The sequence below is a fragment of the Balaenoptera borealis genome (assembly GCF_965194805.1).
Source record: "Balaenoptera borealis genome assembly, chromosome: 13".
NCBI classification, from domain to species: Eukaryota; Metazoa; Chordata; class Mammalia; order Artiodactyla; family Balaenopteridae; genus Balaenoptera; species Balaenoptera borealis.
The window spans coordinates 24,623,651-24,648,477 of NC_138870.1; the positions used below are offsets into that span (position 1 = coordinate 24,623,651).

General features: G+C 33.7%; 1 protein-coding gene across 23 annotated transcripts in view; it reads left to right on the forward strand.

The window, feature by feature from the left end:
* CCDC91 (coiled-coil domain containing 91) overlaps positions 1–24,827 on the forward strand; it is a 422,422-nt gene that overhangs the window by 199,371 nt on the left and 198,224 nt on the right. For 21 of the 23 annotated variants that reach the window (XM_082352212.1, XM_082352191.1, XM_082352211.1 and 18 more), the window contains one exon: positions 14,508–14,585. The exons of the other annotated variants lie outside the window; for them this stretch is intronic. In XM_082352212.1, coding sequence (XP_082208338.1) covers positions 14,508–14,585 — 78 coding nt within the window. The remainder of the gene's footprint in view (positions 1–14,507; positions 14,586–24,827) is intronic. 23 annotated transcript variants of the gene reach the window in all.

Below are 24,827 nucleotides of genomic sequence, written 5' to 3' on the forward strand. Positions count from 1 at the left end.
CGCTCCCGCATCTCCCTCCCTCCCACCCTCCCCATCCCACCCCCCCAGGCAGTCACAAAGCACCGTGCTGATGCGGCTGCTTCCCACTAGCAATCTATTTTACATTTGGTAGTGTATATATGTCCATGACACTCTCTCATCCTGTCACATCTCACCCCTCCCCCTCCCCATATCCTCTAGTCCATTCTTTAGTAGGTCTGTGTCTTCATTCCCATCTTGCCACTAGGTTCTTCATGGCTTTTTTTTTTTTTTTCCTTAGATTCCATATATATGTGTTAGCATACTGTATTTGTTTTTCTCTTTCTGACTTACTTCACTCTGTATGACAGACTCTAACTCCATCCACCTCATTACAAATACCTCCATTTCATTTCTTTTTATGGCTGAGTAATATTCCATTGTATATATGTGCCACATCTTCTTTATCCATTCATCCGATGATGGACACTTAGGTTGCTTCCATGTCCTGGCTATTGTAAATAGAGCTGCAATGAACATTTTGGTACATGACTCTTTTTGAATTATGGTTTTCTCAGGGTATATGCCCAGTAGTGGGATTGCTGGGTCGTATGGTAGTTCTATTTTTAGTTTTTTAAGGAACCTCCATACTGTTCTCCATAGTGGCTGTATCAATTTACATTCCCACCAACGGTGCAAGAGTGTTCCCTTTTCTCCACACCCTCTCCAGCATTTATTGTTTGTAGATTTTTTGATGATGGACATTCTGACGGGTGTGAGATGATACCTCATTGTAGTTTTGATTTGCATTTCTCTAATGATTAATGATGTTGAGCATTCTTTCATGTGTCTGTTGGCCATCTGTATATCTTCTTTGGAGAAATGTCTATTTAGGTCTTCTGCCCATTTTTGGATTCGGTTGTTTGTTTTTTTGTTATTGAGCTGCATGAGCTGCTTGTAAATCTTGGAGATTAATCCTTTGTCAGTTGCTTCATTTGCAAATATTTTCTCCCATTCTGAGGGTTGTCTTTTGGTCTTGTTTATTGTTTCCTTTGCTGTGCAAAAGCTTTTAAGTTTCATTAGGTCCCATTTGTTTATTTGTGTTCTTATTTCCATTTCTCTAGGAGCTGGGTCAAAAAGGATCTTGCTGTGATTTATGTCATAGAGTGTTCTGCCTATGTTTTCCTCTAAGAGTTTTATAGTGTCGGCCTTACACTTAGGTCTTGAATCCATTTTGAGTTTATTTTTGTGTATGGTGTCAGGGAGTGTTCTAATTTCATACTTTTACATGTACCTGTCCAATTTTCCCAGCACCACTTATTGAAGAGGCTGTCTTTTCTCCACTGTATATGCTTGCCTCCTTTATCAAAGATAAGGTGACCATATGTGCGTGGGTTTATCTCTGGGCTTTCTATCCTGTTCCATTGATCTATATTTCTGTTTTTGTGCCAGTACCAAACTGTCTTGATTACTGTAGCTTTGTAATATAGTCTGAAGTCAGGGAGCCTGATTCCCCCAGCTCCATTTTTCGTTCTCAAGATTGCTTTGGCTATTCGGGGTCTTTTGTGTCTCCATACAAATTGTGAAATTTTTTGTTCTAGTTCTGTGAAAAATGCCAGTGGTAGTTTAATAGGGATTGCATTGAATCTGTAGATTGCTTTGGGTAGTAGAGTCATTTTCACAATGTTGATTCTTCCAATGCAAGAACATGGTATATCTCTCCATCTATTTGTATCATCTTTAATTTCTTCCATCAGTGTCTTATAATTTTCTGCATACAGGTCTTTTGTCTCCTTAGGTAGGTTTATTCCTAGATATTTTATTCTTTTTGTTGCAATGGTAAACGGGAGTGTTCTCTTAATTTCACTTTAAGATTTTTCATCATTAGTATATAGGAATGCAAGAGATTTCTGTGCATTAATTTTGTATCCTGCTACTTTACCAAATTCATTGATTAGCTCTAGGAGTTTTCTGGTGCCAGTTTTAGGATTTTCTATGTATAGTATCATGTCATCTGCAAACAGTGACAGCTTTACTTCTTCTTTTCCGATTTGGATTCCTTTTATTTCTTTGTCTTCTCTGATTGCTGTGGCTAACACTTCCAAAACTATGTTGAATAATAGTGGTGAGAGTGGGCAACCTTGTCTTGTTCCTGATCTTAGTGGAAATGGTTTCAGTTTTTCACTATTGAGGACAGTGTTGGCTGTGGGTTTGTCATATATGGCCTTTATTATGTTGAGGAAAGTTCCCTCTATGCCTACTTTCTGCAGGGCTTTTATCATAAATGGGTGTTGAATTTTGTCGAAAGCTTTCTCTGCATCTATTGAGATGATCATATGGTTTTTCTCCTTCAATTTGTTAATATGGTGTATCACATTGATTGATTTGCGTATATTGAAGAATGCTTGTATTCCTGGGATAAACCCCACTTGATCATGGTGTATGATCCTTTTAATGTGCTGTTGGATTCTGTTTGCTAGTATTTTGTTGAGGATTTTTGCATCTATGTTCATCAGTGATATTGGCCTGTAGTTTTCTTTCTTTGTGACATCTTTGTCTGGTTTTGGTATCAGGCTGATGGTGGCCTCGTAGAATGAGTTGTGGAGTGTTCCTCCCTCTGCAATATTTTGGAAGAGTTTGAGAAGGATAGGTGTTAGCTCTTTTCTAAATACTTGATAGAATTCGCCTGTGAAGCCATCTGGTCCTTGGCTTTTGTTTGTTGGAAGGTTTATAATCACAGTTTCAATTTCAGTGCTTGTGATTGGTCTGTTCATATTTTCTATTCCTTCCTGGTTCAGTCTCGGCAGGTTGTGCATTTCTAAGAATCTGTCCATTTCTTCCAGGTTGTCCATTTTATTGGCATAGAGTTGCTTGTAGTAATCTCTCATGATCTTTTGTATTTCTGCAGTGTCAGTGGTTACTTCTCCTTTTTCATTTCTAATTCTATTGATTTGAGTCTTCTCCCTTTTTCTCTTGATGAGTCTGGCTAATGGTTTATCAATTTTGTTTATCTTCTCAAAGAACCAGCTTTTAGTTTCATTGATTTTTGCTATTGTTTCCTTCATTTCTTTTTCATTTATTTCTGATCTGATCTTTATGATTTCTTTCTTTCTGCTAGCTTTGGGGTTTTTTTGCTCTTCTTTCCCTAATTGCTTCAGGTGCAAGGTTAGGTTGTTTATTCGAGATGTTTCCTGTTTCTTGATATAGGCTTGTATTGCTATAAACTTCCCTCTTAGAACTGCTTTTGCTGCATCCCATAGGTTTTGGGTCATCATGTCTCCATTGTCATTTGTTTCTAGGTATTTTTTGATTTCCCCTTTGATTTCTTCAGTGATCACTTCGTTATTAAGTAGTGTATTGTGTAGCCTCCATGTGTTTGTATTTTTTACAGATCTTTTTCCTGTAATTGATATCTAGTCTCATAGCGTTGTGGTCGGAAAAGATACTTGATACGATTTCAATTTTCTTAAATTTACCAAGGCTTCATTTGTGACTCAAGATATGATCTATCCTGGAGAATGTTCCATGAGCACTTGAGAAAAATGTGTATTCTGTTGTTTTTGGGTGGAATGTCCTATAAATATCAATTAAGTCCCTCTTGTTTAATGTATCATTTAAAGCTTGTGTTTCCTTATTTATTTTCATTTTGGATGATCTGTCCATTGGTGAAAGTGGGGTGTTAAAGTCCCCTACTATGATTGTGTTACTGTCAATTTCCCCTTTTATGGCTGTTAGTATTTGCCTTATGTACTGAGGTGCTCCTATGTTGGGTGCATAAATATTTACAATTGTTATATCTTCTTCTTGGATCGATCCCTTGATCATTATATAGTGTCCTTCTTTGTGTCTTGTAATAGTCTTTATTTTAAAGTCTGTTTTGTCTGATATGAGAATTGCTACTCCAGCTTTCTTTTGATTTCCATTTGCATGGAATATCTTTTTCCATCCCCTCACTTTCAGTCTGTATGTGTCTCTAGGTCTGAAGTGGGTCTCTTGTAGACAGCATATATATGGGTCTTGCTTTTGTATCCATTCAGCCAGTCTGTGTCTTTTGGTGGGAGCATTTAATCCATTTACATTTAAGGTAATTATCGATATGTATGTTCCTATTACCATTTTCTTAAATATTTTATGTTTGTTATTGTAGGTGTTTTCCTTCTCTTGTGTTTCTTGCCTAGAGAAGTTCCTTTAGCATTTGTTGTAAAGCTGGTTTGGTGGTGCTGAACTCTCTCAGCTTTTGCTTGTCTGTAAAGGTTTTAATTTCTCCATCAAATCTGAATGAGATCCTTGCTGGGTAGAGTAACCTTGGTTGTAGGTTTTTCTCAGAACTTCATCACTTTAAGTATATCCTGCCACTCCCTTCTGGTTTGCAGAGTTTCTGCTGAAAGATCAGCTGTTAACCTTATGGGGATTCCCTTGTGTGTTATTTGTTGTTTTTCCCTTGCTGCCTTTAATATGTTTTCCTTATATTTAATTTTTGACAGTTTGATTAATATGTGTCTTGGCGTGTTTCTCCTTGGGTTTATCCTGTATGGGACTCTCTGTGCTTCCAGGACTTGATTAACTATTTCCTTTCGCATATTAGGGAAGTTTTCAACTATAATCTCTTCAAATATTTTCTCAGTCCCTTTCTTTTTCTCTTCTTCTTCTGGGACCCCTATAATTCGAATGTTGGTGCATTTAATGTTGTCCCAGAGGTCTCTGAGACTATCCTCAGTTCTTTTCATTCTTTTTTCTTTATTCTGCTCTTCAGTAGTTATTTCCACTATTTTATCTTCCAGGTCACTTATCCGTTCTTCTGCCTCAGGTATTTTGCTATTGATCCCGTCTAGAGTATTTTTAATTTCATTTATTGTGTTTTTCATCGTTGCTTGGTTCCTCTTTAGTTCTTCTACATCCTTGTTAAATGTTTTTTGCATTTTGTCTATTCTATTTCCAAGATTTTGGATCATATTTACTATCATTATTCTGAATTCTTTTTCAGGTAGACTGTCTATTTCCTCTTCATTTGTTAGGTCTGGTGTGTTTTGACCCTGTTCCTTCACCTGCTGTGTGGTTTTTTGTCTTCTCATTTTGCTTATCTTACTGTGTTTGGGGTCTCCTTTTCACAGGCTGCAGGTTCGTAGTTCCCGTTGTTTTTGGTATCTGTCCCCATTGGCTAAGGTTGGTTCAGTGGGTTGTGTAGGCTTCCTGGTGGAGGGGACTAGTGCCTGTGTTCTGGTGGATGAGGTTGGATCTTGTCTTTCTGGTGCGCACGTCCACGTCTGATGGTGTGTTTTGGGGTGTCTGTGGCCTTCTTATGATTTTAGGCAGCCTCTCTGCTACTGGATGGGGCTGTGTTCCTGTCTTGCTAGTTGTTTGGCTTAGGGTGTCCAGCACTGTAGCTTGCTGGTCGTTGAGTGAAGCTGGGTCTTGATGTTGAGATGGAGATCTCTGAGAGATTTTCGCCGTTTGGTGTTACGTGGAGCTGGGAGGTCTCTTGTGGACCAGTGTCCTGAAGTTGGCTCTCCCACCTCAGAGGCACGGCCCTGATACCTGGCTGGAGCAGCAAGAGCCTTTCGTCCAGACGGCTCAGAATAAAAGGGAGAAAAAAATAGAAAGAAAGAAGGAAAGAGGATAAAATAAAATAAAATAAAGCTATTTTAATAAAAAATAAGAAAAAAATTATTAAGAAATGTATTCAGAAAAAAATTTTTTTTTTAATTTTTAAAAATAGATTTATTAATTTTTTATAGTAAAAAATAAGAAACAAATTATTAAGAAAAAATTTATTAAGAAAAAAATTTTTTTAATTTTTTAAAATAAAAAATATGAAAAAACTTATTAAAAAATTTTTTTTAATTTCTAAAAATAGAAAATAAGGAAAAAATTATTAAGAAAACATTTATTAGGAAAAAGAAATTTTTTTTGAGTAAAAAAAAAAAAAAAAAAACACGGACGGACCTAACCCTAGGACTAATGGTGAAAGCAAAGCTATACAGACAAAATCTCACCCAGAAGCATACACATATACACTCACAAAAAAAGGAAAAGGGGAAAAATTAATATATTCTGCTCCCAAAGTCCACCTCTTGAATTTGGGATGATTCGTTGTCTATTCAGGTATTCAACAGATGCAGGCACATCTAGTTGTTTGTGGAGCTTTAATCCTCTGCTTCTGAGGCTGCTGGGGGAGACTTCCCTTTCTCTTCTTTGTTCGTACAGCTCCCGGAGTTCAGCTTTGGATTTGGACCCGCCTCTGCGTGTAGGTCGCCTGAGGGCGTCTGTTCCCCGCCCAGACAGGACGGGGTTAAAGGAGCAGCTGCTTCGGGGGCTCTGGCTCACTCAGACCGGTGGGAGGGAGCGGTACGGAGGAGGTGGGGTGAGCCTGCGGCGGCAGAGGCCGGCTTGACGTTGCAGCAGCCTGAGGCGTGCCGTGCATTCTCCCGGCGAAGTTGTCCCTGGATCACGGGACCCTGGTAGTGGCGAGCTGCTCAGGCTCCCAGGAGGGGCGGTGTGGAGAGTGACCTGTGCTCGCACACAGACTTCTTGGTGACGGCAGCAGCAGCCCTAGCGTCTCCTGCCCGTCTCTGGGGTCCGCGCTGAGAACCGTGGCTCACGCCCGTCTCTGGGGTCCGCGCCGTTAGCCGCGGCTCGCGCCCGCCTCTGGGGCCCGCGCTGATAGCCGCGGCTCACGCCCGTCTCTGGAGCTCGCCTAGGTGGCGCTCTGAATCCCCTCTCCTTGTGCGCCATGAAACAAAGAGGGAAGAAAAAGTCCCTTGCCTCTTCGGCAGCTGCAGACTTTTTCCCGGACTCCCTCCCGGCTAGCACCGAAGCACGAGCCTCAGCTCCCAGCCCCCGCCCGCCCCGGCGGCTGAGCAGACAAGCCTCTCGGGCTGGTGAGTGCCACTCAGCACCGATCCTCCGTGCGGGAATCTCTCCTCTTTGCCCTCCACACCCCTGTGGCTGCGCTCTCCTCCGTGGCTCCGAAGCTTCCCCCCTCTGCCACCCACAGTCTCTGCCCACAAAGGGGCTTCCTAGTGTGTGGAAACCTTTCCTTCTTCACAGCTCCCTCCCACTGGTGCAGGTCCCATCCCTATTCTTTTGTCTCTGTTATTTCTTTTTTCTTTTGCCCTACCCAAGTACGTGGGGATTTTCTTGCCTTTTGGGAGGTCTGACGTCTTCTGCCGGCGTTCAGTGAGTGTTCTGTAGGAACAGTTCCACTTGTAGATGTATTTCTACTGTATCTGTGGGAAGGAAGGTGATCTCCGCGTCTTACTCTTCTGCCATCTTGCCCCTCTCCCCCCCCAGCTAACTGATTTTCGATTTTAAAAGCTGCAAGTGGTTTGCGGCATTCAAAAAGAGAATGTTATTCTCTGGTTGTTTATGAGTAATCTTTCAACCCAATGAATTCCAAGAAGTAAAATTATAAAACCAGCATTCTCTGATCAGAATGAGACAAAATTAGAAATGAATAACAAAATCAAAGAAAAAACACCTTTCAGCTTAGAAATTAAATTGACACAAACATACTATTTCTTTCTTGCACCAGTGTGTTTTTTTTGTATTAGGATAAAATTTGCATAATATAAAATTCACCATTTAAAACATTTTAAAGTATAGAGTTTAGTATTTTTTAGTATATTCACAATGTTGTTGTATTGTCACTAGTATCTAGTGCCAGATAGTGTCATCACCTCAAGAAGAAGCCTTGTATGCATTAAGCAGTTCTTCCCTAGTTCCCTCTCCCCCAGCACCTGGCAATTGCTAATGTACTTGCTCTCTCTAGATTTACCTATTTTGGACATTTCATATAAAATGAAATCATGCAATATGTGGCCATTTGTGTCTAGCTACTTGCACTTAGCATAATGGTTTCAAGGTTCTTCCATGTTAAAGCATGTATCGTTTCATTCCTTTTATGGGTGAATAATATTCCCTTGTATGTATAATACTTCATTTTGTTTATTTATTAGCTGATGAACATTTACATTGTTTTTACTTTTTTTGCTATTCTTAATAATGCTGATATGAACATTTGTGTCCAAGTTTTTGTGTGAATGTATATTTTCAGTGCCCTTAGGTATATAATTAGGAGTGAAATTTCCGGGACATTTGGTAACTCTATGTTTAATTTTTTTGAGGAACTGCGAATATGTTTTTCACTGTGGAAACACCATTTTACATTTCAACCAGCAAGGTGTGAGGTTCTCAGTTTCTCCACCTCCTTGCCAACACTTATTTTCTGTCTATTTAATTATAGCCATGCTAGTGGATGCCAGTGGTTTTGACTTGAATTTCATAATGCCTAATAAAGTTGAACGTTTGTATCTTTGGAGAAATATCTACTCAAGTTCTTTGCCTGTTTTTAAAATGTGGTTGTCTTTTTGTTGCTGAGTTATGAGAGTTGTATACATTCTGGATACCAGACCTTTCTTAGATATATTATTTACAAATATTTAGTGGGTTGCTTTTTTGCTTTCTTGATACTGTCCTTTGATGCACAAAGTTTTAAATTTATGTATTTTTAAAATTGTTCACTTGTGCTTATAGTGTCATATTTTTAGAAACTGTTGCCTAATCCAAGGTTACAAAGGTATGCACCTATTTTTCCTACAAGAATTTAATAGTTTTAGCTTTTATATTAAGGAATTTGATTTATTTTGAGTTAATATTTATACATATGTGAAGTGGGGTTCCAGATTTATCCTTTTGCATGTGTGTCTAGTTATCCCACCATCATTTGCTGATAAGGTTATTCTCTTGCTATTGAATTGACTTGTTTACTCTTGTCAAAAATCAGTTGGTTATAGATGTATGGGCTTATTTTGGGAGTCTCATTTTTATTTTCCACTGGACTCTCTGTCCTTATGCCAGTACCACACTGTTTTGGTTACTTCAGCTTTGTGCTAAGTTTTGAAATTGGGAAGTATAAGTCCTCCAACTTTGCTCTTCTTTTTCAAGATTGTTTTAACTACTCATAATCCCTTGCAATTCTATATGAATTTTAGGATGAGCTTGTCTGATTCTGCAAAATAAAGTCACTGGTGTTTTGATAGGGATTTTATTGAATCTACAGATAAATTTTGGGATTAACGACATAAGTCTTCCAATCCAGGAACACAGGATGTCTTTACATGTTTTAAGACTCTACAGTGTTTTGTCGTTTGTAGTGTAAAAGTTTTATACATCTTTGGTAAAAAAATATTTCAAAGTATTTTATCATTTTTCATACTTTTGTAAATGGAATTGTTTTCTTTATTTCATATTTGGTTTGTTCATTGCAAGTATATAGAAATACAACTGATTTTGTCTTGACCTTGTTTCTTATAACTTTGCTTAACTTGTTTATTAGATTTAATAGTGTTTTGTTTATTAGATCTAATAATTTTTTACAGTTTCCCATGTGTAAAATCATGTCTTCTGAAAATAGGGATAGTTTTACTTCTGCATTTCTGATATAATAATTTCCAAGGATGCCTTTTATTTATTTTTCTTGCCTAATGCCCTTGCTAGAATTTCAGTGCAATGTTTAATAGAGGTGGCAAGAGTGTACAGCCTTGTCTTGTTCCTGATGTTAGGGGAAAGCTTTTAGTCTGACAATATTATGATGTTAGCTGTGGGTTTTTCACAAATGCCCTTTATCAAGTTGAGGATACTGTTTTTTATTCCTAGTTTGTTGAGTATTTTTATAGTGAAAATATGCTTGATCTTGTCACTCTTTTTCTGCATACTGAGATGATCATGTGGGGTTTTATTTCCTTCATTGTTTTAATGTGGTGTGTTAAATGGATTGCTTTTTGTATGTTGGACCACCTTTGCATTCCTGAGGTAAATTACATTTGATCCTAGGTGTAGGGTGTAGTCTTTTTAATATGCTGTTGGATTCTGCTTGCTGCTATTTTTTTGAGGAATTTTTCATCCATATTCGTAAGACACATCACTTTGTCTTTTCTTGTGTTGTCTTTGTGTGGCTTTGGATTAGTGTAATACTGGCCTCATAGAATGAGTTAGAACATATTTCCTTATCAATTTTGGGGAGAAATATGAAAAATATTGATGTTAATCCTTTTATAAACATTTGTTAGAATTCACCACTGAAGTCATCTGAAAGAAGGGATTTTCTTTGTGCGAAGTTTTTTGATTACTGATTTATTCTCTTGTCGTAGGTCTGTTTGGTTTTCTATTTCTTCTTGAGTCAATTTTAGTAGTTTACATATTTCTAGGAATTTGTCCATTACAACCTTGTTATCTAATTTATTGGCATACAGTTATTCATAATATTTTCATATGCTCCTTTTTGTTTCTTTAAATTCAGTAGTAAGTCCTTTCCTTCATTCCTGATTTTAATAATTTGAGTCATCTCTTTTTTTTTTTTTTTCTTGGTCAATCAAGATTTGTCAATATTGTTGACTTTCTTTAAAGAACCAACTTTGGTCCAGTTGATTTTCTCTATTTTTTTCTATTCTTTTATTTATTTTCTTTCTAATCTTTTTATTTCCTTCATTATGCTTGCTTTGGGTTTAGTTTGCTCTTCTTTTTCTAGTTCTTTAAGGTGAAAGATTAGGTTATTGATTTGAAATTCTTCTTTTTTTAATATAGATTTTTAATTTTCCTTGTGATTTCTTCTTTGACTCATTGGTTATTTAGGAATGTGTTAATTTCTACACATTTGTGAATTTTCTCAAGTTTACCACTATTAATTATTTCAGATTTCATTCCCTTGTGGTCAAAGAGCATACTTTGACTTCAGTATTTTAAAATTTATTAAGACTTGTTTTGTTGCCTACCATATAGTCTATCCTGGAGATTGTTCCATTTCCACTTGAGAATAATGTGTATTCTGCTGTTGTTGGGTGGGGTATTCTATAGTTTTTTGTTTCTTCTAGTTTGTTTATGTGTTGTTCAGCCTTCTATGGTTTTGCTGATCTTTGGTCTAGGGGTTTTGTTCATTATTGAAAAGTAGCAGCAGCAAATTTGATACTAGTAGCAGCAGTAATAATACCTTATTTTTGTCTTCATTAACAAAATCCTTTCATACTCATTATCACTTTCAAGTTACTGTATACAGGTTAGTCAATCTTCTGTATTACTAGGCTGAAGATAACTATTATATTTTCATCATCTTTTTGTCCCCAGAGGCTAGCAGAGTCAGGCACGTAGTTATTGTTTAAATTAAATATAATGCTTACAAAGAAAATTTGGTATAAACTAATGGCATCTGGGAAAACTTTAGGTGATCGGTAACTGTAAATTTCATGGTACTCTCAGAGTCTACATTTTCTATCTTGAATGATGATGAATATTACTGAGTATCTCTACATTATGTAAAAATTTCTTATGAAGTACACATTGAATATAATTTCAAAATTTTAGTTCTGATATCTAACATGATTATAGAAATCCATTATGTCAATAATGAGAATTTCAGCATAATCCAACAAACATTTGTGAACAGCTGCTGTGTTCTAAGGCACTATGCAAAGCACTGGATTGCTGTTCCTTCTATGTGAGAAGATACAGCCATTGACTAAGTGTTTATTTTCAATTATAATAAAATATAATGTCATAGAACATTTTGATCATTTATAAAATGTCTATTAGATAAAACCTTTTATATGAATTGCTTAATATAATGGACTCTATGTGTGCCTTAAATAGAGCACTAATACTTTTTCATGGTTCATGTCATTATTCAGACCATAGTTGTTGAATGATCAAACTTTATAATTGAAATGGTGCATATTCATCTTCAGTTTCTAATTACTGAGGTAAAAATAGATTATATTCTCAGTTTCACTTAGTGGATCTAGGTTAATTTGCTTTGCTTTAGACTGATTAACTCTAGAAAGCTTTTTTGACCTTTTTGGTTCTCAGTTTCAATTCTGAACTGAAGAGATTAGTTGGTAACAGGTATTGTCAAGATAGAGAAAAAAAGTATATTAGTTAAGTCTGAAAAATGCTGGTTTTAGTAAAGTTCAACATATTTCTTTACTTGTGGGTTTGTAGGAGGTCTAATATTTTAATATATATTGTTAATTTCCACAATTTGTTTGACCATGTAACCTGTTGTATATGAATTTGTCATAAATCACTGGTCTTAAGGTATAATATATGCATCCCAAGAACTGCCTAAGATGTTCCACTATGATGTGAAAAGAAAGTGTCAGAAAAATGTTTCTATTTACTTTTTTTTAAAAAATCTTAAAAACTAAGAGAAACAAAACTATGTTAATATTCAGCATAGAAATTGATGCTTTTGCCCTCATAGGTCATTTTATGAAACAGTCACATAACATTAGTGAGATAACCTGACCTGAATAGGAGTTCCATAGTGGTGAGTTGGTAGTGCTGCCCACATGTGTTTGCTTTTTAGTATAATAGAATGTATGAGCTTGCTTTACCAGGTAATTGGATTTAGCTACTATGTTATTTAGTTTTTACTAAAACAACTCTGACAGAAATGGGAAAATGACTTTAAAAAGATTGCTGCCATGAGCCATAGATTGATAGTCATACCAACAAAAATCAGTGTTTATAATAAGTGCCCTTGTTGGTCCTTTATGTTTAGGCTGTTTTGGGAAAGAATGACTTAGCTACAGAAAGATACATAAAGTGATATACTGGAAATGGCAATTAGAATTTGATAATGAAATAGAACTTGTGAATAAGTAAGGCATAGTAAATGAGGGAAGCTTATAAATGAGAAAGTGGTGACAGTAAATGAACAAGAACTGTTGGTGTTATCTTTTCCCTAAATATAGTTAATTTTCTCTCCAAGTCCACTGGGGTGATGGTGCAGTCATTCAGAGTCCCAGGCTGATAGAGGCCCTGCTGCTGTTCGCAGCACGTGACTTTAATTTTCATCTTAGGCATTGACATCAGCAGGCAAATAGGGGGAAAAAGGGAATGTGTGGAGGATTGTGTTGGAGGTTTTGTGGTTCAAGCATGAAATGGTGTACATCACTTCTACCTACCTGACATTCCTAAAATAAATCCCGCTTGGTTGAGATGTATTATCTTATTTATGTATTGCTAGATTCCATCTGCTAATATTTTATGTAGAATTTTAGCTTCTGTTTTCATAAAAGAGATTGGTTCATAACTTTATCTTTACAGATTTTAGTATAAGGGATATGCTGTCTTAATAAAATATGTAGGGAAGTATTCCCTCTTTTTCTATTCTCTGGAAGATTTTGTGTAAGGTCTCTGTTACTTGTTTCTTAAATGTTTATTAAAATCAACCTGTTAAATCATCTGGGCTTATGGATTCCTTGGTCGGAAGTTTTATTTTGTTTGGTTTTTAAATTAATACAGGTTCAATTTTTTTTAACACATATAGGACTCTTCAGAATTTTTATTTCATCTTCTTTCAGTTTTGTTAAGTTGTGTTTTTTCATAGGAGTTTTTTCATTTCATCTAAAATTTCATATTTATTGCTCTAATATTTAATAATATCTTACTGTTTATTAGAAATATCTGTAGGTTTTATAATACCCTGAATTCATGCATAATGTTAGAAATTTTTGTTTTCTATTTTTCTTCATCACTCTATTGTTGCCATCTTGCTACATTTAATTTTTTTCTTCTTTCTTTGGATTATTTGTTACAATTCTTCTGTTACATTTATATTTGATCTTTTTACTCTGTCCCATGTCTTTTTAAAGTTTTTTTTTTTTTTTTTTGTATTTTCCATCACTTATTTCTCTTTCTGCTGTAGTTTCTTTTTTTTCCCCCACTGTCTTTTGGTTCTCTAATCCTGCTTTCTGCTGTTTTACCTACTATTTACCTCATCTATTGCGTTGTTAATAATACGTTTTTTCTCACTGTAGAATTTCTGTTTTACGAATCCCAGTTCTCTGAAGAAAATCTCTATCCTATCTGTTTTCTCCATTTCGTCTCTATTTTCTTGAATGTATTATTCATACATATTTTAAACTCTTTGATAAATAATTTCTGAATCACACATGGGTCTATTTCTTTTGTCTTTTCTGTTTTCTGTTTCTTTGGTCTCATCTTTTACCATCTCTGATAATTTTGCATTGAAAGCTGTACATTGTGTTTGAAAAATTGGAAAGGCTCTGTAGGATGTTAACATTCTCCAAAGAGAGGTAAGCCTCTCCTTTCCTAGAAAGGTAGAATGGGGAGTTGATTACCTTAATCCATTGGTTCTCAAACTTTATTATGTATTAAACTATTGGCATGTATATGTTACTAGAGAAGTAATGAAAAAAAAAAAAAAAGGTCCTGGCTTGTTGAAGTAACACAGGACCTCCTGTCTCTAGATCCAGGTCCAGAATTGCCAGATGCCCCAAGGGATAACACCATTGCTGTGTGTTACCTTACCTCTCAGCATGGTTTTCCTTTCTCAGTTATTGTTTCCCTTTAATTTCTCATTGCCACAGCCCTGCAGAATGCTTTTAAACAGAACTTTTTTTAAAAATAGTTTTTCTGTTTGTTTGCAGCTGCGTGCCACAAGCTACTCAATCACTTATAGATGCAGAAGTCAATGGTGTGTTGTTATTTTGTCAAAAGAACAAATCATGGCTTAGTTACTTACTTTCTTTCAGGAAAAACATAAACAAGAATTGGAAGACATGAGGAAAGCTGGTCATGAAGCCCTCAGCATTATTGTGGATGAATATAAGGTAGCGGTTTGAGAGTCTGTTTTCTTTATTTTTTTAAACTTTGGCAAACTTTAGTAAAAAAAAATTACACACATAGACATATGCTACACAAATTATAGAATTATAGTGTAGTCTTATTTTGGTATAGAATTCCTTTCATTGATTAATAAGTGTTCATTGAAAGCATACTTAGATTACAAAGGTAATGCTAGATGTTGCTCTGCATTTGAGAACTTACAGAATATTTGAGAACACAGGATTGAAGTTCGAAAACAAAATACTGTAGAATTAATTGCTAGGTTATTAGCTTTTTTGGTCTTTACTCTGGTTCCACCTTTTATAGAAAAAAAAGTGATATAAATCTGAAAATTATTGTCATAGCTTTTTTTCTTAAACAAATTAAATAGATTTGGGTACATTTAAGTAATAATAAAAATTATAATAAATGTCAGTATCAGTGATATATACAGTATTATTCTGGATAAGCTAATAAGCCTGCATAAGCTTAATCATTTAAAGTAAATTGAGAGTTTAATGACAAAATTTTTCCCCCCTAAATTTTATGTTAGATCATTTTTTTCCATCAAGTAATTAAGGAATACATTCTTGTTGAAATCAAATTCAAAAACTTCTCCCCAGAAGTAACCAGTGTGAATGGTGTTATGTGCATCCTTCTAGAGGTTTTTCTTTATATTTACACACACACACACACATGCGCACACACACACACACACACACACACACACGTACACTCATGCTGTATAATTTTGATTTGCTTTTAGAAAAATGTTGTTCTACTCAATCTGTTCTTTTGTTTCTTGCTATATTTACTTGTCAGTATATATAAACTTATCCTATTTTTGTCATTGTTCTATAGTATTCCACAGTGTGTATATATATGTATATATATATGTGTGTATACATATATATATATACACACACATATACAAACGTATATATGCATATACATACACATATATATATACATATATATATACATATATATATACACACACACACACACACACCCCATAATTGGTTTAACTATACCTGTGTAAATAGGCATTTAGTTTATTTTTTTATTGTTAATTATTACAATAAATGTTTAAAAAATCCTTCTACCATATGTGGAATATAGACATTTTTTTATTGATTCAACTTCATTCCTAGACATGATAGAAGTTGATTTCATTTTAATTAGCTGATAATTTAATGTCAAAAAGCTTCCTGTAACAAGTCATTTGGATAAAAGTAGAAAAAGAAGTAGATCCAGAATTTAAGTGAAAAGCACTTTTTTTTAAAATCCAAGGTATTAAAATAATTGGTAGATATGTCTTGGGACACGAAAGGTCATTTTTGTGACCACACTAATATAGAAACTGGTGCCATTGTTGAGAAGATTATTAAAAAATGGCTGGTTTTTACAGCTGTGATTATTGACTCTTTTTTTATAATGTTGTGAATTTTTAGTTCTACTAATACAAACCAGCTTTACAGTGGTTGAGTTGGGGAAAAGTATAGGATCTATTTTGGACCATCTTCTTTTTTTCCTAAGGCTAAGGGTTGGAAGAATTAAAATACTGGAATTTACATAATTCTCCTGGCATATTAAGTGATATATTCTTGGATGAATTTATATTTTACTCATTTATATTTATGAATTCTAAATTAAATGTTTTTTTATTTAAATTGGGGTATAGTTGTTTTACAATGTTGTGTTAGTTTCTACTGTATAGCGAAGTGGAGTTCCCTGTGCTATACAGCAGGCCCTCATTAGCCATCCACTTTATACATATTAGTGTATATATGTCAATCCCAATCTCCCAATTCATCCCACCCCCCCTCTTCCTCTCCTTGGTGTCCATACGTTTGTTCTCTACATCTGTATCTCATTTCTGCCTTGCAAACCAGTTCATCTGTACCATTTTTATAGATTCCACAAATATGCATTAATATACGATGTTTGTTTTTCTGTTTCTGACTTACTTCACTCTGTATGACAGTATCTAAATGTTTTGAAAGTACTTACATTGTTGTGTTTTTCTGAAAAGCTCAGCATTTGATATTTAAATTTTTTTTTGTCTCTAGCTCCACATATTTCCTTTGCTGAAAACGTGTTTATTGTGTATTACTTTCAACACTAGCAATGAATGAGTTTAAAAGCATATGTAACAACTTTGCAAATATATTTTGCAAATTATATTTTGAAGAAACTTAGTTGAGAGCTACTCATTTCACCTCTTCTTTGTCTCATATTATTATGTGACACTCATTTAGAAAGAGAATTTAAAAGTTTCAGGCATTAGTATTACAATTTGCTTTAAAGGATTAGGTATCAAATCACGTATCCTACAAAGTTATATTTAATTTATCATAGTATACTTGTATTCAGTTAATATGCAAACTATATAAATTCTCTTATAGTAGGGAACGTTGGTATAAATACTTTTCATATAGCTTTCCATATTATTGATTTATTGCTGAGCTTCACATTTTGCGCAAAGATATTATAGTACTCTTAAGAGGAATACATCTGATACATTAATTATTGTGTAAAATATTACAACCAAGGTGTCTTAGAAACATACTGACAATCAACTTGATAAAAAGTGGAAAAAATAAAGTAATTTAGATAGGAAAAATAAGCAATGTTTTCTTGGTAGGTTAGAGGTCTTTATAATGTAAATGTTGATGATTCGTGCCCCGTTATGGAACAAGAAAAGAAACGATTTTTTTCCATTCTAAATTCATGCGTGAGAAGTTCATGTGCTGATTGTTTTATTTTGCTTCTCTTTTTTCTTAATATCTTTAAAGATATGTTTTTTACAGCATATAAACATTTTGATGGATGATTCATTAATCATTAGGTAACTCAAAAACAAACCAAAATACAACTTCTCATTACTGTGGCTAATAGAAGCTTTGTGAACATCTCTTTGCATTTATTCATTCCTTAATTCAAGAAATATTATTGACTTTCTTCTTTATGTCAAGGACTATCATAGATACAGCACTGAACAAAATAAAACTCCTTGGTCCGATGGAATATATATTCTATATCCATTCACCTATGCATACCATATATAGGAAGTAAGGAACCTAAAACCACAGCTTTCCTCAATCTTTTGGTTTTCAGGGCTCCACACCCTTGCCTCTCCTACCCATGCAGGCATTTACTCAAGTATGCAGCTGGATCTGCCTCCTTCCTAACACCCTTCCTGGTTGCTAGGGAATCTTACATTCTTCTGATTGTCCTGTACTAGATGTGATCAATCATTTTTTCCCCCTACAAGCTGAATTGAGACATTGTTGAGGAGTTTGAAAAAAGATTTCATTAGAAAAGATAGTGAAAAATGCCAAATAAATAAGATAAAATTTATTTACTTAGTAAATAAAGAAAAAATGTAAAATGAAATTGTTTTATATAAAGTAAAACAAAAATGACAAAAACCTAAAAAATAAAGCATAGGAAGATGCATTATTTTTGCTTTAATCTCTGCCTTGCAGAAATATGGAGTAGACGTTTTTTCTTCTGTTCTTTTTACTAAGTATAGCTAAAAAAAAAACCCTGGACATTATATATAAAAAAGACATAAGACTCTGAGAGTTAGACAGAAGAAGGCAGACTGGCTAGGGACCCTGAATCCAAGTAACTACATAATGCTGGGTTCCCTAGGCTTTCTTTTTGCCTCATTTGCCCCAGACAAGGTGCTGGAGAAGTGAGCAACCCAGAAATACCAAATGGGCACAGACAACAGACCCCAAGAAAAGCCTGATCTCTCTATCCAAAAGACCAGGAAAGCTTTCACCTACCAAGGCAGAAACTATTAGGTAATAACCCTTCATGTTCAGATTGTTCTTTGCTACCATATAATAATAGAATTGATTTTTGCATGTTTGGACACTTTTTATTTCTTTTTCTTACCTAATTTTTCCAGGTAGATCTCCAATACAATTTTAATAAGAGCTGCAAAAATATACACAATAGGGATTAACCATTAAGTATGATGTTATCAGTGAGATTTTTATAGATGGCCTTTATTAGGTTGAGGAAGTTCCATTTTTATTTCTAGTTTGAATTTTTTTTCTAATCATGAAAAGTTGCAAGATATTGTTCAATGCTACTTCTCTGTTGAAAATTATTATTTTTTCTTTATGAATGTGATGTGTTCCCTTTGATTTTTGGATGTTAAATCAATCTTGAGTACCTGGAATAATCTCGCTTGATTATGGTGCATAATTCTTTTTATGTGTTGCATAAATCAGTTTGATAATATTTTCTTGAGTATTTTAACATTTATATTCATTAATGATATTGGTCTGTAGTTTATTTGGTGTCTTTATCTGGCTTTGCTATCCATATACTTGCTTCATAGAATGAGTTACGGTGTGTTCCCTTCTCTTATTTTTTGGAAGAGTTTGTGAAGGAGTGGTATTAATTCTTCTTTAAGAATTTTGTAGAATTTACCACTGAAACCATATGGTATTGGACTTTTCTTTGTGAGAGATTTTTTTAATTAATTCAATCTCTTGTTATTGATCTCTTCAGATTTTTACATTTTTTTCCTGAGTTACTTTGGTAATTTCACCTTTCTAGGGATTTACCTCTTTTTAATTTAAGTGATCTATTTTGGGGGGATATATTTGTTTATAGTATTCCCTTAATTCTTTTTATTTTTGTAAGGTAAGTACTGATGTTTTCTCTTTCATTCCTGATATTGTACTTTGAGTCTTTCCTCTATTTTAATTGGTCAGTCTATCTAAAGGTTTGCTCATCTTGTTGGTGTTTTCAAAGGATTAACTACTGGTTTTGTTCATTTTCTCTCTTATTTTTCTATTCTATGATTTATTAATTTCTACTCTAACCTTTATTTTGCCTGATCTTTTGTTTGCTTTTTGCTTTAGTTTGTTATTTTTCTAGTTTTTTAATATGGATAACTAGGTTATTGATTTGATGTTTTCTTTCTTTTCTACTATAGGCATTTATACTTAAAAATTTCCCTCTGAATCCTAGTTTATTTAATCCCATAAGTTTTATGTTGTATTTTTATTTTCATTCATATAAAAGTATTTTATTATTTCTTCTTTGACTCATTGGTTCTTTAGAAGTTTGTTAATTTCCACATGTCTGCAAATTTACCAAATTTCTGGCTGTTATTAATTTCAAATTTAATTCCATCATAGTAAGAGAGCTTCTTTTTGGTGATTTCGATTGGGGTGAAGTGTTCTTTAGATATCTGTAGGTGCATGTAGAGACATTTCTATGTCTATACATGTGTACTGCTTTATAGTATTGTTTAAGTCTTCTATATGCTGTTGATAATCTTTCTCATTTTTCTACCCTTTATTGAAATAGGGATATTGAATTATCCAAGTATTATTTTTGAATCGTTTGTTGTTCTTTCAATTTCTGTTTCATGTATTTTGGGGATAGTATGTTAGGTATGTAGTATATGTTTTTAATTGTTATGTCTTTCTAATGTATTGACCCTCTTAGAAGATGGCTGTTTTTGTCTCTAGTAATATTTTTTGGTCTAAAGTCTTATGTTTTCCTGATATTAATATAGCCACTCTAGCTCTATCATGGTTTCTTTTTGCATGGTATATCTTTTCCCATCCTTTTACTTTGAACCCATTGTGTCTTTGACTCTAAACTTTGTCTTTTGTACGTTTACAATTATATACATTTTTTAAATGTAATTGCTGTTTAAATCAATTACGAAGATAAAGGAAAAGACATATTCAATTATATTATTTTTTAAATTACGTACATAATTACCTTTACTGGCACAGTTTGTTTCTTCATGTAGATTGAATTATTTTCTGATTTCACTTGCTTTATCCTGAAGAACTTGCTTTAATATTTATTATAAGTTTTGTCTGCTAACAATAAATTTCTTTATCTGGAAATATCTTTAATTCACTTTCAATTTTTAAAGATAGTTTTCTATCTTAAAGGTTTTTTTTTGTTGTTACTGGATATAAGATTCTTGGTAGACAGATATTTTGTGTTTAATTTTAGTACTTTGAAAATATCATCCCATTGCCTTTCTTCTTCACTGTTTCTGATAAGAAGTAAGCTGTTAAACTTTATGAGGGTGTGGTGAGTCATTTTTCTACTGTTTTAAAAATTGTCTCTGTTTTTGGCTTTCAGCATTTTGACTATGGTATATCTGGGTGTGTATTCCTTTTAGTTTGTCCTATGTGGAAATTATTGAACTTCTTACATGTATAAATTGATTTTCATCACTTTGGGGAAGTATTCAGCCATTATTTCATTCAAATGTTTTTTCCCCTCCTTTCTCTTTATTCTCTCTTTGTGTTGCTTCCAATTATGTACACATGTTGGTCTGCTTAACCCAACCCCATATGTAAACAACTTTAAAATCCAAAGTTATTTTGTACTATTATGTATTATATACTAATATCCTTATCTTTTTCTACTTTTAATAATGGTATATAATAATTTATATATTTTTATTCTATTAATTCTTTGAAGGAGTATTGTATCTCTGTAAATATTTCTACTTTGGGACTGCTAAGAACTTCTATTAGTAGAGCTGATTGATTATTTTGAAGTCAGACAGACCTGGATCTAAGCTCCAGCTCTGGTGCTTACTAACAGTGTTACCTTGGGCAGTTTCTTATATATAAATTTTAATTTCCCCATGAATAAATGAGGGAATAACCGTAGAACCTATTCTTAGGAGTATTGTGAGGACCCAATGAGATAGTGAATATTGTATGGTTAATAATAATGCTGTTAATAAATACTATCTATTTAGTTATTATTATACTCAATATATCAGTTTTCTAGCATAGAAATTTTAATGTATTGTCATTATCTTACAGCTGACTATTAATTAGCTTACTTCTCAAAATTATACAGTGTGGATTCTTGTTTCAATCTTTTTTAGAAATACCTATTTAAGGAAAAGAGGTCGTGGTCCAGCCCTTCATATTCCTAGGCTTCTGTTAAAAAGTCAGCGTTCTTTTGTTCATTTAGAAAGTAAATAGCTTGCTCCAGATTGATGAAAAGGACATGTGAAATTCTGTTAAAGTGCAGAAGAAAACAAAGCTAAAACTAACCTAATGTGCTATATATGCCAACTTTTCCCATAATGTTTACTTAATTTTGTTTATTTTTTCTTTCATGGCAAAAAATCTTTTATCCCGATAATTAACAACAGTAAAGTAAATGTAGATCTTGGAAGGCTTTCCATAGGAGCATGCCACATCTAAGATTGTTTACTACAAGCAACATAAGAATTTTCCTTTACTTATTTGAGCTTTTGTCTTGAAATTGTCATTTTCTAGTGTATATGCTGGCTCAGACTTCACAGTTCTTTATGTCTGTAGTTTTGTCTATCAAATATTACTATCCATGATACAGAGTACATTTTTTTTAAGATAATGAGTAGTTGTATTAGTATGCTGCTATTTTGTTTATGATGCTCTCAACAGTTGTCATTGATCAGGGTATCTTAACCCCTTGGTTCTCACCTTTTGCAGCACATAATAAATTACTTGGGTTGCTTTTTAAAAAATCATATCAATCAATCTTCTCTGGAAATTTAAAATCAGTTCACATAGGTGGGGTCTAGATATCTGTTTTCTGAAGTTCTAGGAGTCATTCTGCTACCCTAAGGGGGTTGTTAATCATTGTCTTATCCCTACATATTTGTTTGCCTATCAATATAGTCTATCTATTTCAGCCTGTTGCCATTTCCCCCGTTTTTATTATCTAAATTGAACCTGTCAAGATTGTGTGTGTGTGTGTGTGTGTGTGTGTGTGTGTGTGTGTGTGTGTTTAGACTGAAATCACTGGGAAATTTTTCCATACGAGAAAGATGAGAGATATTCTGACAGATCTAAATGACTGTCAGAAGGACTGCTCTCTGTTTTTAAAAGTTACAAAAGAAACAAAAGTTTTAGCTGTAAATAAGAAACTAGATTTATCCCACATTAAGATTTTTTTAAAACTTGTGTCTTGTTTTCCTTTATGTGGGATAAGTGATCAGTCTAAGAAAAAATTTCTTTATAGTGGTGTATTGGTATAGTAGCACAGAGAGACTAACAAAGAAAATCATACATGGAAAAAATACAGGCATATTTGCTAAAATAAATGTAATTCTGTTACTTAGGGAATATGATGCCTAGTTTTTTAAAGAGAAAGTATCTCACTATCTCCATTTCTTGCATAGATATGTTTGCTTCTTGGTTTTCTTTTCAGAAGTATCTCTGTATACATATATTCAATTAATATACTTTATATGAGCGCTTGAGGTAAAACCATTTTAGATGTTGACACGTTCTTAAAATGAATTTTCTTTTTATCCAAAATAACTTTGGGGAAGAATTTTCCAAAGAAAGTACTAGTTGACTCAGTGTGTTAAAGTTCAGAGCTAGAACTTTTGCTAACATGTTGTAACAGTGAGTGGAAAGTACTCAAGAAATTAAGTTTAACATGTTGTTTTTATTCTACTTTACTTTGAGTCCAGTTCATTGAAGCTTCCAATCTGACACAAATAAGATAACATATTTTTTGGTTAATATTTTTGTTTCACTACTATATACTGAATCTTCTTTTTCAAGGCAATGACAAAAGACTCCCCTCTCTTTTTTTTTTTTCTTTTTTTCATGTGGTGTTTGCTTTAAGATAGATCAGTTAGAAAAAGAGCCTTCCCTTTTGAAACTTTAGTATACAGAATTTTTTATTTCTTCCTAAAGTTAGATTTACAAGTTATTTTCTTGGTTCTGGCTCAACTTGTTTATTTTTCAAATTAAATTATACTCTGTTGTTTTTGTTGTTTAAACTTAAGGGATTTAGACATTTTTCAAATCATAGCAGATAGGAGAAGTGTTGAAACATTGAATTTGACATAGTTGACAGATTAGTAAAATGGTGATTAGAAATTAGCCTGAAAAAGGCAAAAAGGAAAATGCATTTTGATTTAATATTTATATGCAAACACCAAATAAATTATAACTATAATGATTTAAGGTCTATTACATGTTTTTTGGCCCTCTTGTGGGTGCCTAAGCGAGATGTTTTCTGTGTTGGTTTTTTGGTGATATGAAAATTAGTTCCTGGTCATCACATTCATCTTGAAACTAGAAGGGTTTTTATACCCTCTTCTCAAGCTCTAGAGCTTTCTTTTCTCACCCTTGTGTTTTGTGTGCATGTTTTTGGCTAAGTGGAGTACATTTACAAAACTCATGCTTATTTATGTATATTTACATATCTCAAGATATTTCCACCGAACTAGATATATAGACACATACTCATTTTGCAGTCTTTGTTTCTGAAGCTTGACTGAATTGATGATCTTTAATTTGGTGTATTACAACCCAGATGTCAAAAGCCAATGAGTGCTAGACACATGAATAGTGCTTATAAATATTCGACTGTTTTAAAGAGAAAGCAAGGAATGGACAGATTCTTTTCTAAAGTCTCAGAACATTTTATGAAGAAAATTTTCTGATGTTTTTCTTGTGTTTAAGTATCAGAGTATTGAATCAGATGCAGTAGAGTTTTAGCTTATCAGACACACATTTTCACTATTCATAAGTGAAAAACGATGCAAAATTACTATATAAACTTCAGTTGTTTTGAAATTATCTTGATTAAAACTCTTGATATATTTATTTACCATTTTGACCAACCTTGGTTTTATTGAGAATATTGGTTCACTGTGCATTTCTCAAAGGTTAAGTATGTCTTAAGTCCCTTTAGTGAAGTATTGCTTTGAATTTTAGCAGTGTAACATATGTCAGATGCCAGCTTGGCATATCACATGCCTGCTGTATTCCATTTTTCAAAAGCATCTACTTGCTAGTATTTTATTTGAACTCTTGAGTTTTTTGTACTGTTTTATAAGGGAGAACATAATACATTTTGGAGACCAATTTTTCCCAGGGTGTAGAATTACTTTTATTGTATAAAGTTCTGCTCCAAGGAGGGGGAACAACTTTTTCTCTTCTTTTGATGTATTCCCTTGATTAGAGATTGCTAACTTTTTGTGCAAAGAGGGGATAAGTAAAAATGAAGTTATGAGATCTTTTATATATCTTTTTTTAATTCCATCCTTTTGTTAACCCAAAGATATGAAATAAATTTATAGTTTTAGTTATTTGATTGAACAAGGATTCTTATAAATTCCAGCTTTTATCATATGATCAGATTTTTCCTGGACAAATAAAGATGTTTGCTGTTGCCAATAGCGTTTGGCCTAACAGCATGCTAGATACTAGTGATTGGTT